Genomic DNA, 12,809 nt, shown 5'->3' with positions numbered 1-12,809 from the left:
AAATTACTTATTTTTATAATTTCTCCATTAATTTATTAATTAATTGACATAAATTTGTAATATAATTATGGAATTTCAATTTCTCATGTTATAGTTGGAGAAAGAAATTCCTCCATAGACATGAAATGATGCCCACATACTTAAATTTTATTTTTTATTTTTTAAACACCCAAATCAAACTCTCTTATGACATTAGGAGACACTTCTCTTATAAAAGGAGAAGCATATTTCCCTATAATTATTTAGGGTTCACTTTTTTATAGTTAATATAGATAATTTATCTATATTGAGCCTAAAATAATATTGTTTTGGGACATAAATTATGTTAATTTTATAATTATAATTCATTTTAGGTTATATTAGTCTTTTTTATTATAATTTTTTAATATTTCAACAAAAAATGACGTCGTTTTGGAAATGAATGTCAATAACTTATCTATATTCACCGTAAAAATATTAAAGCCAATTATTTATCTAAAACTCGAATTCAAAACAATAATTAAGTTGAAACATTCTCAGGACAATTGATTTACATAATTTTTGGATGAGAGTTATTAATTTTTATGTCACATAAGATAAGTATAAAAAAGAGAAAAAATATGTACAAAATTCTATGAATGTGCAACATAAGATAGATAGCTATATCTTATGTGACACAAGATAACTATTTCTTTTTTGGATCAGTTATTCTATTTATGACAATTGGACGGTGAACACAGCCTTTAAAGCGTGAAAGGTGCATTTGCCAGTTGCCACTAGCTATTATTATTTTCTTCTTTTTAAATTGCGTGAAGAGTTTGCGTACTTCCCTATTGGTTCACTTCTCCACTTTCAGTGGTTAAAGTAATAGCTTGACTACATGTTTCAAGTCTCTCAATCTCCTCAGTGAATAGCAACACTATAGTCTATAGCAGAGAATAATGGCAGAAGAATGTGAGCCAAAATGGGAAGGCAAAGCAATTGTTGAGGTAGCAGGCACAAGTGCAGAACTAGTTTGGCCTCTATTAGAGGATTTTTGCAACCTACATAAGTTGATCCCCTTAGACACTTGTTATCAAGTTGAGGGTATTCAAGGACAACCTGGTCTCATCCGCTACTGTGCTTCCTCCACTAAAGGGGTTACAAGTCCAACCATTATGTGGGTCAAAGAGAAGCTACTCACAATCGATCCCATCCAACGATGTTTGTCCTATGAAGTTGTTGATAACAACATGGGATTTAAGTCTTATGTGTCCACACAGAAAGTACTGCCAATTAATGGGGATGATGCTAATCTGGGACTGGGGTGCAAGATTGAATGGGGGTTTGTCAGTGATCCAGTTGAAGGGTGGAGATTCCAAGATTTGAACTCTTACATTGAGTCCTCTCTCCAGTTTATGGCCAAGAAGATTGAGCTTTCCATGATCTCTACTTAGTGGACAAATAATGAAGTTAATATCTGGAATCTTGATACGAGAATAAATCTGGTGGTATTTGGTATCTATTTGTGTAATTTCATTGTATTGTAGTGCTATTAAAGTTATTATAAAATTTGTAACATTAATTGGTTTGCAAACTTATATGATGATTTTTTTCACTTAGCAATACAATGAAAACAGAGCACCCTTATCGAAGGAAAGACCAATTTTTATTCTTTTCCAAGAGCCGGTTGGTATGCCGCAGAAAACTCGAGGTGAAGATTGTGATACCAAAAAAAAGAGTTACTTTTTTTTCTTTTAAAAAATTAAAGTCATTTATAATCTCATATAAATTGTTCAAATTCCTCACAGGTCAACCCTAACCCACTTCAAATGGTTTTAAGACGGAAAGTCATTTATTATCAAAATGTTATTTAGTAAGTCAAAATATTACTTAGGATATTGACTCAAGTTTACAGATTCTATAATTGGTTGATTGTTAGTAACGTGGATCATTTTATAAAACTAACATTTCACCAATTTTTAATATTATTATTTGTCTTCTTCTCTTCTTTCAATCTCAAACGCACACATACACAGCCTCCTCCTCCTCCGCAGTCTCATTCTCCCCCACACTTGAACCATTCTTTCACCTAATATATCATTTTTCCCTAACTTATTTGTTAATAATATTCTCCCTCCTCCTAATTTTTTTCATGTGTTTCTTTGTCTATAACCTAATTTAACAGCAAATTCAGGCTTTTTTTCGGTGTTTTTGATTCTCAAGCTGATGTTGAGATATAATTTTTGCGAAGGGGCTATGAAGTTTAAAAATAAAATAAAAAACTGGTTTCAGTCATTATGGAACTTTTGCTTCTTCTTTTTTTGTGTGGAATTAAGGCGCATAAAAATGTACATGTTTGATATCCTTAATCTTTTCATATTCACATAGTTAATATCGGTTTAACTTGCTGGCATTTGAATTGGAATATTGTGAAAGTCTATCTGTATCACTTTATCCGTGTTGAATTGTGCCAAAGTCTACAATATTATATTTGTACATTCTTGAGCTCCTAGTGAGCCCTTCTCTTGATAAATGTTAGTTGGTTAGTGGTTTTGTTCAAAGGTTTTGATGGTTGAATTGAATGTTATCATTTTTGAACAAAAGAAGAAAAATGAATAAGAAGAAAGGGTTAATTTTGTCACATTTTTCGTGTTAAATTTTGTCAAATAATGGAATCCTTGTGATATTCTCGGATAACAACATTTTGCTTCACAGAATTTTTTTTGAGAATCTTATTTTTTCGAATTTTTTTTCAAAATTCTTATACCAAACATGATCAAATAAGATTATAATATTTGTTTTTTGGGAATTTAAAATTTTTCTTTATACCAAACATCTCCTAAAGGAAATTGATTATATTGCTTGAATTAATTTATTATGATTTTAAAATCAAAAAATAACTAATTTTTTTTAAATAATTAATCAAAATCAATTTAACTTCTTAGTCAAAATTATTTGACTCATATATGTCACATCATTGGGAAGTTTTAATAATAAAGAATTTCATCTGAAACAGTACCAAACCAATTATTCAAATTCAAAAGGTTTTGGAGTTTTCTTATTGTCCGGCTATTCAAGTTGGAGAAAGGTTAAAAGTTAAAACTTGGAAAACAAACATCAAAATATTTATATCCAACCGTAAACTTGGTTGATGAAATGAAATCAGAGTAATAATTAAGGTTTTCAAATTGCTCGCAGCGATGTTGGCAATAACAATTTCACAGTTAAATTACCGAAAAAATGACATGAGTAATATCCTATTATTTGAAAAAGATAATATTTAATATATTAAATTTTTTAATATTCGGTAAACGGGTAAGCATTTAACATATTTTAATAAGGGTCATTTACCTTTTTGCCCCTGATTGAAATCAAAATTACAACTTTATCCCCTAGTAAAATATTTTGTCGGACAGTTTGACCGTTGATCAAATGTACTTGAGTATTTTACTCGCTCAACGGTTAAACAGGACAGATTACTTATAATTTTAATAAAAAAAAAATAAGATTTTTAAATTGTTTAAAGATGAGACAAAGTGATAATATTTAGAGTAAATATTATTTTTGGTCCTCAGCAAATTATACGATATCCGTTTTAGTCTTAGCAAATAAAAAGGCTATTCGTATTTTTTAAGAAATTTAAAATGGATTCATTTAGGTGAGATCGTGGTCCCTCATAAATTCAAAAAAGACCTACATTAGTTCCTTAAAAGGACTAAAATGAGTCCACTTTGAATTTTTTTAAAGACCACGAATATAGCACCTTTTTATTTGATAAAAACTAAAGCGAGTATCGTGAAATTTACTGAGTACCAGAAAAGAATATTTACTTCAAATATTTATGTTAATAAGTGTACACGCTTCCATCACCTTAATATTTCTCCCTTTTGAGAGAGAGAGACTTTCCAAATCAAGTTTTCCTTTCACACACATACCTATGAATATGACAGAGGAATCCAAGTCAAGATGGGAAGGTGAAACCTCTGTTGAACTACATGGAATCACTGCAGAACAAGTGTGGCCTCTATTAGAGGACTTCTGCAACATACATAAGTGGATGCCAATAGAAACTTGTTACCAAGTAGAGGGAGTTACAGGACAACCTGGCCTTATCCGCTACTGCGCTACCACCACAAGAGACGATGGGGATCCATTGATCAAGTGGGCCAAAGAGAAGCTACTCATGATAGATCCCATCCAACACTGTTTGATCTATGAGGTTGTGGACAGCAACATGGGATTCAAGTCATATGTGGCAACACTCAAATTATTGCCTGTCACTATCGTCAGTGGTGACAAACCTAAACCTACGAGTTGTAAGATCCAATGGTCTTTTGCTTGTGATCCAGTAGATGGGTGGACTTTTGATGGCTTGTTCTCTTATATTCAGTTTGTTCTCCAGTTCATGGCCAAGAAGATGGAGCTAGCATGTTCTCATCAAGATAAATCTCTGTAAGTTAATTTCATATGAATCTCAAGTTAAAATCATGTGTGTTTTATTTTGTGTGTTTTAAGATGCGTCTGGTACAGGAGAAATTTTTATTTATCCGAGAATTTTAATTTTTAAAAATATGATTTTTATATTCAATTTACGATAATATCTGAAAATTTAAAATTTTAAAAATTTCAGTTTCTCGGAAATTCGAAAAAAATCCGTGTACCAAACGGTCCCTTAGAGTTAAGCAACAAGTTATAATAATGAGCTTAACAGGATATTTTGATTTAAAATTGTAATTATTCAATGAGCTGTTGGTGTTTTTATTTTATTTATGTCGTCTATGTAAGGCAAATGAGTCATGTGCCCACACAAAATTGTTGCCCTTTCTCGTTAAACTTATTTAAAAGCCCGTTTGTATCTAAAAATTACCTTGAACGGAGACGTAGTGTTGTTGTGTTTGAAATCATTTATGACAATATCAAGTTTTGTCTATTTATTAAAAAAATAAAATCGAAAATCAAGTTTAGTCTCAAGCGTTTGGCCCGTTAAATGTTGTAGTAGTATTTTATTACTATTATGATTTATGGTGAGAATTTTTTTTTTTTTTTTTTGTGCATTGACAAAAATATGCCTAGATTTTAATATTTAAATAAGTAGAACTCAATAATTTAAAGTTTAATTTTGATACTCCATTAGTATAGAAATATCTTTACACTATCATATAATGGATTTGACTATTTAACAATCATATAAGATGTTTAGTCCATCAATTAATTTGACAACATATTACTGAATGATAGTGTAAAAATTTGTATATATCGACAATCGTTCCAAATTAATTTGCAAAGTATCCAAACAAACTTATATGTTATCGTTAGTTATTTGAGCATTAATTCATCTACAATCATATTTTTAACATTAATTTATTTTCAATTTAACTAAAGAGACAAATTTGCTTCCTTTGTAGAAATTATACATCTAAAAGTAGTTTTTATTAACATTATCTAAATAACATTCATGTTGTCAAAATCGTTTTCAAACATAAATTAGTTCACTAAAATATAATTTAACTAAAATTAATTTTACAAAATCAAGTGTACGTAAAATTAATTTGGAACGTTTAGAAAGAAAGGGATGGGAGAATTAATATTTTTATTGAAAGTAAATATTTTATTTATGAATTTTTAAAATAAAAGATATAAAATAAGAGATTATTGTGCAATATTTCCATATTTTTTATTCATTTTTACAAATATTTTGCAATTCTTTCAGTATACAAATAAATAATTAACGCTATTTTTTCTTTTTTATTTCAAATTCCTCTGTTAAAGCAAGAAAACAAAATAGAACTAAAATTCCACACCAAAAAAAAAAAATAGAACTAAAATTGGCATCTTGCATGCACTTCAAATACTAATTAACCTAGATTCTATTTATATATAATATAATATAAAGCTATTCCACTATTATTGCAATGAGGTAATTTTTAAAATTTAACATTTATATTATATTTATTTTATTTTATTTTTACTTTTACTTTTATTTACATCTTCCTTTATTTTTCTTCTTTTATCGTCCCTTAATTATTTTAAAAAGCAATCCAAATGTATTCATTTTCTATAATTTTAAAAAGAATATACTTTATCATAAAAATATATATTAATAAATTTCCATAAAAATATATAGTATGTCATTACACATTTATAAAAAAAATTTGAATCTTAACTTTGTAAATTTTACTGATAAGAATTTTAAAGCTGTGAAAACTACAATGGAATAATTGTATACTTTTTGGTTGCCTTTGTCGCTTTTGAGCGGGCTTCTTATCTAAGACTCACTTCAGTGGTGAATCCTCCTTTAAATAAAAAATATATATAATTTATTCAAAGTATGAATATTTCATTGATGATATATTTATATTTTATTTATAACATTAATATTAATTTGAAATGCATCAAAACATTTTATAAAAAAATATGTTCAAAACTTTTAACTAAATATTATTTTTGAAATATTTTAGTCATAAAATTTTCTGAAAAAAAAAAAAAAAAAACTAATTTAAATATGCACAAAATATTTTATCCATTAAATAAGAAACTCATAATCATATGTATATTTGATTTAAACAAACATATACAATGCACGCTAAGATATAATTAGTACACATTAAAACATAAACCTTTCTTAATGCACAAAAAATCTTAACTTTTTTAAACCCATAATAATTGAATTTTATTAATTAATATGTGGATATATATTATGATTATCAAACAGTGAAGATTTACAGTATAAAATAAGACAAATATCATATGACTATAAGTCGTCTATAACTGGAAGAATATCATATGAGTTTGCGTGATGCCGCATGATTTGTAACTTAAATAAGAAAATATGTTTTTGTGCTTTGACAAATTACTCATCAAATTTAATTATAATAACAAGACAAACAGCATAAAAAAAAGCGCAACTATGAAAGATATTACACAGATCACAAATTGAAAGAATGCGGGAACTAGAGAGATGAAAACACTACTCAAACTTAAGTCTATTAATGTACAAGGTTCACCACGGAACAACGATCCCCACACATACTCATATATATACATACATATATATCTAACACCTAAAACAAAAGATGAATGATTCCGCCATCCCTTTCCCGGGATAACTTCGATTTTCTACACTTAGCAAACCATGGCATCCCGTTCTTTCTTTCCTTTTCTCTTATGTCTTGCCTTTCCTATTAACCCCCAATTATTGGCATTTTTAAATAGTAAATAATCTCTTTTCCATCCAGTTGATAATGTCCTGAGCTATCTCTTCACGCTCAGGCTCAAACAGAAGGTCGTGCAAGAAGCCATCATAAAGCTTTATGTCTTTGAACTCTGAAGCTGCATTATTGTATAGATCTTGGGAGGCCAGTGGATCAGTTACCTTATCAGCTGTTCCGTGCAGGACAAAGAATGGCACTGTCACAGACTTGAAGTTTCGCATTAAGTAGGAGGATATCCGCAATATTTCATGGCCAGTTCGGACCCTTATAGGTCCTGTGTAGACCAAAGGATCAGAGTACTTCGCCAACAAAGCTGCTGGATCCCTCGAAACTGGAATGCCCTTTTTGTTTGCTCCTTTAAATTGGAACTTCGGAGCTACCAGAGAAAAAAGTGGAGCAACAGCCTGCATCAACACAGACAGATCCTTTTCACACATGAATAGACAAAAAGCATGAAACACATTCAGAGAATGGTCCATAATAAGGAATGTTCCCCCTTTAAAGAAAACCAAGATCAATGCTTCAATGCGAAAGAGAGAGGTATGAGCCCGAATATGAGAAGGGATGATTGCACACACCATGAATTAAAGGTTAAAAGGGGCACAAAACCATAGGCCAAGGAAATAAGAACCAGGATTAGCATCATTTCTGCTGACAGTGCTCTGAAATTAGAAAACTAGATGCAGAGGAAGTGGTGCAAAACTAATACTGGCAAATAATTCACCACTCATTTTCATGCCCTTACTACAATAAGAAGGTAAATTGAAAGTTTGATTGTCTTTCGAACTATTCCAGCATGTAATTACAAAGTAAAATAACACCTATGATTGTGTTCATTCTGCTTCCAATTGACAAATATCAAATGAGTCAAGGGTTATATGTAGCTAGATATCACACTGACTATAGCGTGATTGGCACAGTCAGATTGATATTAAAATTTGAAAAGGGGATAGGGATTAACTTTCAAGATAATTTCGTATATTATGGCATTTTTTTATAAGTATACTCAGCATAACTAGTACTATAGCAACAAATCAGAAACACGTTATTCTCAAACATTCATGCACAATCTATAAATACAAAACTTACACCAACAATTGGATGGGCCGGCTTCACACGCAAAGCTGGTGAGGTTAGTATAATTCCTTCCACCATTACTTCAATATGAGGGTGGGAAGCCGCCTACACAAAAATGTAAAAATTAAATTTCAAAATTCAACAAAGACAAATTTAATTGTGGAAGGTATGCAGAAGACTTCAGCACTTACTTTCAAAACCACAGCCCCTCCAGTGGAATGACCAAAGAGAAAGCATGGAATCCCAGGATTCTCTGATTTAATCTTTTCCAGGAAAGCCCCCTGTTTATATCATCACCATCAGTATGCAAAGTAAATAGTCAAAATCACCAAGTCATAGTTGAAAATGCAATATACATCTCCAAAGGAAAACAAGCAAAGAACAAAAATAGTTGATAAAATGGCAATAAAAGTGACCATAAATAACAATTAAACAGAAATTAAATAATGAATACAACATTTACCAACCGTCAAAATAATAGTAAACAGAAGCATGAAAAAGCTGGCAACTTTACAGGGATAACATCTCTGCCTTAAGCTCTAAGAAGAAAAGGTTAACATGTATTTCAACTATACACACTAAACTTATTTCTCCACTTCCCGTCTTGTTTAAAATAGTAGAAACACTACTGATGCCTAAATTTTTTTCCATTCCAAGTATATGTACCACTATCACAAACAAGAACATGTGCCGCAAGTATATATTTATCCAAACTGAAGAAAGTAGAAGTATACTTACTGTGTCTGCAACCACATGATCAAGAGAAGGAACATAACCATGCAATCCATCACTCCCTCCATGCCCTGTAAAATAAAACAATTAACTCCAGACCTGTTACAAAAATATAAGAACAGTAACCCCCCTTGTTACATACAGGATGAAAATGATATAACCATGCCTATTACCGTATAATCCAATAACAGGAATTTAACTCCTATTAAGTTTATAAAATAAATATCCTGTATCAATGAGGATCTCAAGGGACCAAATTTAAAAAGGAGTCTTAAATTACCTATCCAGTCCATTGCATAGACACCAAAGTTGCATGATGTTAATTGCCTAGCAAAGTCCGCATATCTTCCACTGAAAAAAGAGCACTAAGTCAGAGGTGGGGGGCGCAAAACCATAAATCTTATCATCTTATATACACAATCAGTAAGAAAGATTTAAATATATTGACATTTTTTGAAAAATAAAAAGCAAACTAAATTAGTCAAAAGTACACAACGCAAGATTACCTGTGTTCATTGAGCCCATGAACGATGATAAGAATGCCTCTGAAAGAACAAAGAGAAAATAACTCGAGTCAAATGTGAAAGAAAGCAGCACACAGTGAACAGAAAGCTATACATACAAATAACAAAAGAGGCAGGGGGAAAAGGCAAAAACTAAAGGACAGGCATGAAGGAGAAGCTTTTCTATCCATTCCTCAGACAATATCTCATTAAAAAAAAGAAAAAGAAACAGAGAGAGACCTAAGGAATAAGACATAAAACAACTAAATCCTGTTATAAGACAACAATCATCAACAGTAAACCCCAAGACGCCAGCTACCAATGTACAAAGCAAATCTCATTCAGCACGGAGAACAACATAATTCGAAAAAATATCTTTCTTTTGAGTCTCACAATTTCAACCCCTTACGTTTTCTTCCATCTCTCTTTGTTCAATTACTTTATCCCCTATAGAGGGGACTCAATTCTAGATATTCCTAATTCAGCTGAGTTAATTTTCCAACTATTGTCAATGAAAGGACCTAAAATAAAAAAGGAGAGCCAATAACTTCAATCAAGCTGCAGTTGACAAAAACTACTGCTACTCAACAGAATTTGTAAGGCTCTTCAGAATTCCATATTATTGAGCTTATTATATATCTCTACACTAAAACCAGGACATACATACCAACACGAACCTTAGAAAAACGGAGAAGAAGACTTCAAATTGCAAAACGTAAAGCAAAAGAAAATTGATAATTATTTTATTTTATTTTTAGCTTACTTTAGATGACAGGAGACCGGGAACCACGACCGGCAAAACAGAGCGTTATTTCTAACTCCATAGAAGATAGAAGTGGTCCACCGGCAGAAACCGTCGTCGTGGCCCATTCCCACGTCTTCTGCCAACGCTCTTCTTCTGAAGGTGTCCTCTTCCTCCCGGACCAGCCACCGGCGTTTCAAATGCTTCCGAGGCGAAGAGGGCCCCGCCGCCAGCGATGCCGGAGAGGATAGACGGCGGCGCCGGGGAAGAACGAACAAGATGAAGGAGAGGAAGAAGGTGTAAACGAAGATCAGCGAGGCCCTGAGGGTTTTCAGAATCGGAATTATGCGGTTGCTGGCACCTGACGTCAGTGGCTCCATCTCCGTCTCGGCAGAAGACATCGCTCTCTGCGGCGGAGGAAGGAGATGGAAACCGAAACGGTAACGGAAACGGAAATCAATTCGAACAGACAAGCTATTACACGCACCACACAACGCAAGAAATAAAACGCATTCTAGTTTGACACAGTTGGGCATTTATTTATACTTGTTGTTTTATTATTCTTTTCTGGGTTCAGAAGATCAACGGCTGAGATTTCTTGATGATGACGCTGTGTGCTCTAGACTAGTTATCCATTCGATTGAGATATTGGGTAAAGGAATTATTGATTTAATCGGATTCAATCAAATCTACTATTTACGTATTAAAAAAAATATAAATATATTACTTATAATAATACGAAGAAAATGAATGATACTAAGTGTTATAAGTGAAAGAAGCATGATCTTTCTATATATAATATGAGTTTATATTTGTAATTTAATATGACACAACAAACTTTTTTACATACATAATATTTTGTGGGATTTACACTTTTTGAAAAAAAAATACAACACACAAAACGAATCTCTATAACATTACATAATCACTTTTCCTACAACATAGAGTGACAATATTATATGTTTTTATCTCCACAGTTGCATAATATATTACTTTTTAATCACATCCTCCTAAAGGTAACTGAAATACATACAAATAAAAAATAATATTAACTAAATGTATAAAAATAAAAAATAATTGGCACATTTCATTATCTCTTCTGATTAAGGAGGTATAAAAATTTGTGAATCAATGTTAAAAGTGGATATCGTGAATCAACGATCATAACAAGCTGGTAAAAAAGTGAGATAGAATAAGATCACCATCTTCAATATTTTATACACTTTGAGACGATACACAGCAAATGTCAAATAAATAATTATTGCATTATAAATATTTTTTTATAAATATAAAAACATAACCAATGAAAACAATATTGATTATCCAAATGCTTTCATAATAAGAAGAAAATAATGTATTAATAGAAAAAAAATAATTAATTATAGAATATATTAATAAGAAGAAAAGAATTAATTATAGAATGTATTAATAGAAATAAAATAATTAATGCACATATGTTGAGGGATAAAAAGTTGGCTATTATACATAGTCCAACCATAGCTTTTTTCTTTTTTCTTTTTTTAAGTTGAAAAATCAAATTACTTTTAGGATATTTTTTCGGTTTTCAGCTCATGATATAAGTCCAGTTTGCTTAAGACTTTTTTTCTTTCTTTTGTTTGAATAAGAAGCAAACTTTAAAAAAGAGGATCGGTTTTTTGAAAAAAGTTTAAAAATTAAATGGGTCAACCTAGTTTCATTTAACCAACCGAATAACTGAAATTTTACAGGATTAATCGGTCTAAATCGAGTGAAGTGCATAGCTAACTAAATAACCACCCGAATAACTGCCTTCCCCGAATTACTAAGACACGGAGTTAATCTGAGTTTTAAAACACCGTTTTAGACACACAAAAAGATGATAAAAATTAATGTTGTCCAGATCTGAATTCTGAACTTGGAATGATGAATCAACGGTGATATCTATAATACAAAAAAAACTTCAATGGGCTCTTGGTTATTAAATAGGAATCCACCCCCCCCCCCCCCCCCCCCCCCCTATTCATATTAAAGGATCACCGAATTTTTACGGTGTATTGAAGTTTTTCTTCCATACTAGTTGCGTTCATGAGCTAATTGGCTGGCATCTCCACGTGGCATCCTTTGATTTGTCATTCAGTTGCAAAAGAAGCGCGTGGCCAGGGTCGTTGGGAGCAGCTGCAGCACATTTTTTTTTTTTGCCGCGTTATTCAGAAATTGATGTTATTAAATTATTACCGAATCAAGTGGAATTAGTTAAAATTACTTAATGCATTACTATAAAATTGAAAAATACCGATTTTAATTTAATCTGCATATAATAATTGTCGATTATATACCTAGTCTCTAAAATTTGTCCACGTGTTTATCCCTTGAATTTCACTTCACGCGCCCATTTTATTTTTTAAGTCCAAATAAATAATAAAAAAATATTTCTCGGACATAAAATTATTTTCAGAAAGTACAAAAATAACATCATTTTAGATTATAATATTAAAAAATTATAATAATAAAAATTAATATAACTCTGTAATAAATTAAAATTATAAAAATATCTTAATTTTTGTCATAAAACGATATTATTTTGTACTCACCGAAAATAATTTA

The 12,809-nt window shown here is 31.0% G+C and overlaps 3 protein-coding genes across 3 annotated transcripts; 2 read left to right on the top strand and 1 right to left on the bottom strand.

Annotated features, from left to right (window-relative positions):
• The first annotated feature begins 847 nt into the window (after positions 1-847).
• LOC133312442 (lachrymatory-factor synthase-like) lies at positions 848-1,583 on the top strand. Its single transcript, XM_061513633.1, has one exon. The coding sequence runs from the start codon at positions 921-923 to the stop codon at positions 1,413-1,415; it is 495 nt and encodes a 164-aa protein (XP_061369617.1). The 5' UTR covers positions 848-920; the 3' UTR covers positions 1,416-1,583.
• A 2,317-nt stretch (positions 1,584-3,900) lies between these two features.
• Positions 3,901-4,485, top strand: LOC133312447 (lachrymatory-factor synthase-like). The gene has a single exon (XM_061513638.1). It carries the CDS (start codon positions 3,905-3,907, stop codon positions 4,415-4,417), a length of 513 nt encoding a protein of 170 aa, XP_061369622.1. The 5' UTR covers positions 3,901-3,904; the 3' UTR covers positions 4,418-4,485.
• A 2,363-nt stretch (positions 4,486-6,848) lies between these two features.
• LOC133312416 (uncharacterized) lies at positions 6,849-10,724 on the bottom strand. The gene is made up of 7 exons (XM_061513598.1): positions 10,248-10,724; positions 9,488-9,526; positions 9,262-9,332; positions 8,988-9,052; positions 8,441-8,530; positions 8,262-8,354; positions 6,849-7,576 (listed from the first exon to the last, which is right to left on the bottom strand). The coding sequence occupies exons 1-7, from the start codon at positions 10,625-10,627 to the stop codon at positions 7,166-7,168; spliced, it is 1,149 nt and encodes a 382-aa protein (XP_061369582.1). The 5' UTR covers positions 10,628-10,724; the 3' UTR covers positions 6,849-7,165.
• Between the last annotated feature and the right edge of the window lie 2,085 nt (positions 10,725-12,809).

This window comes from Gastrolobium bilobum, unplaced genomic scaffold (assembly GCF_033153095.1).
Source record: "Gastrolobium bilobum isolate Gb01-03AN ecotype WA unplaced genomic scaffold, APGP_CSIRO_Gbil_v1 utg3492, whole genome shotgun sequence".
Taxonomy (NCBI): Eukaryota; Viridiplantae; Streptophyta; class Magnoliopsida; order Fabales; family Fabaceae; genus Gastrolobium; species Gastrolobium bilobum.
The sequence above is the reverse complement of the archived record's forward strand: the minus strand, read 5'-3'. Positions and strand labels throughout refer to the sequence as shown.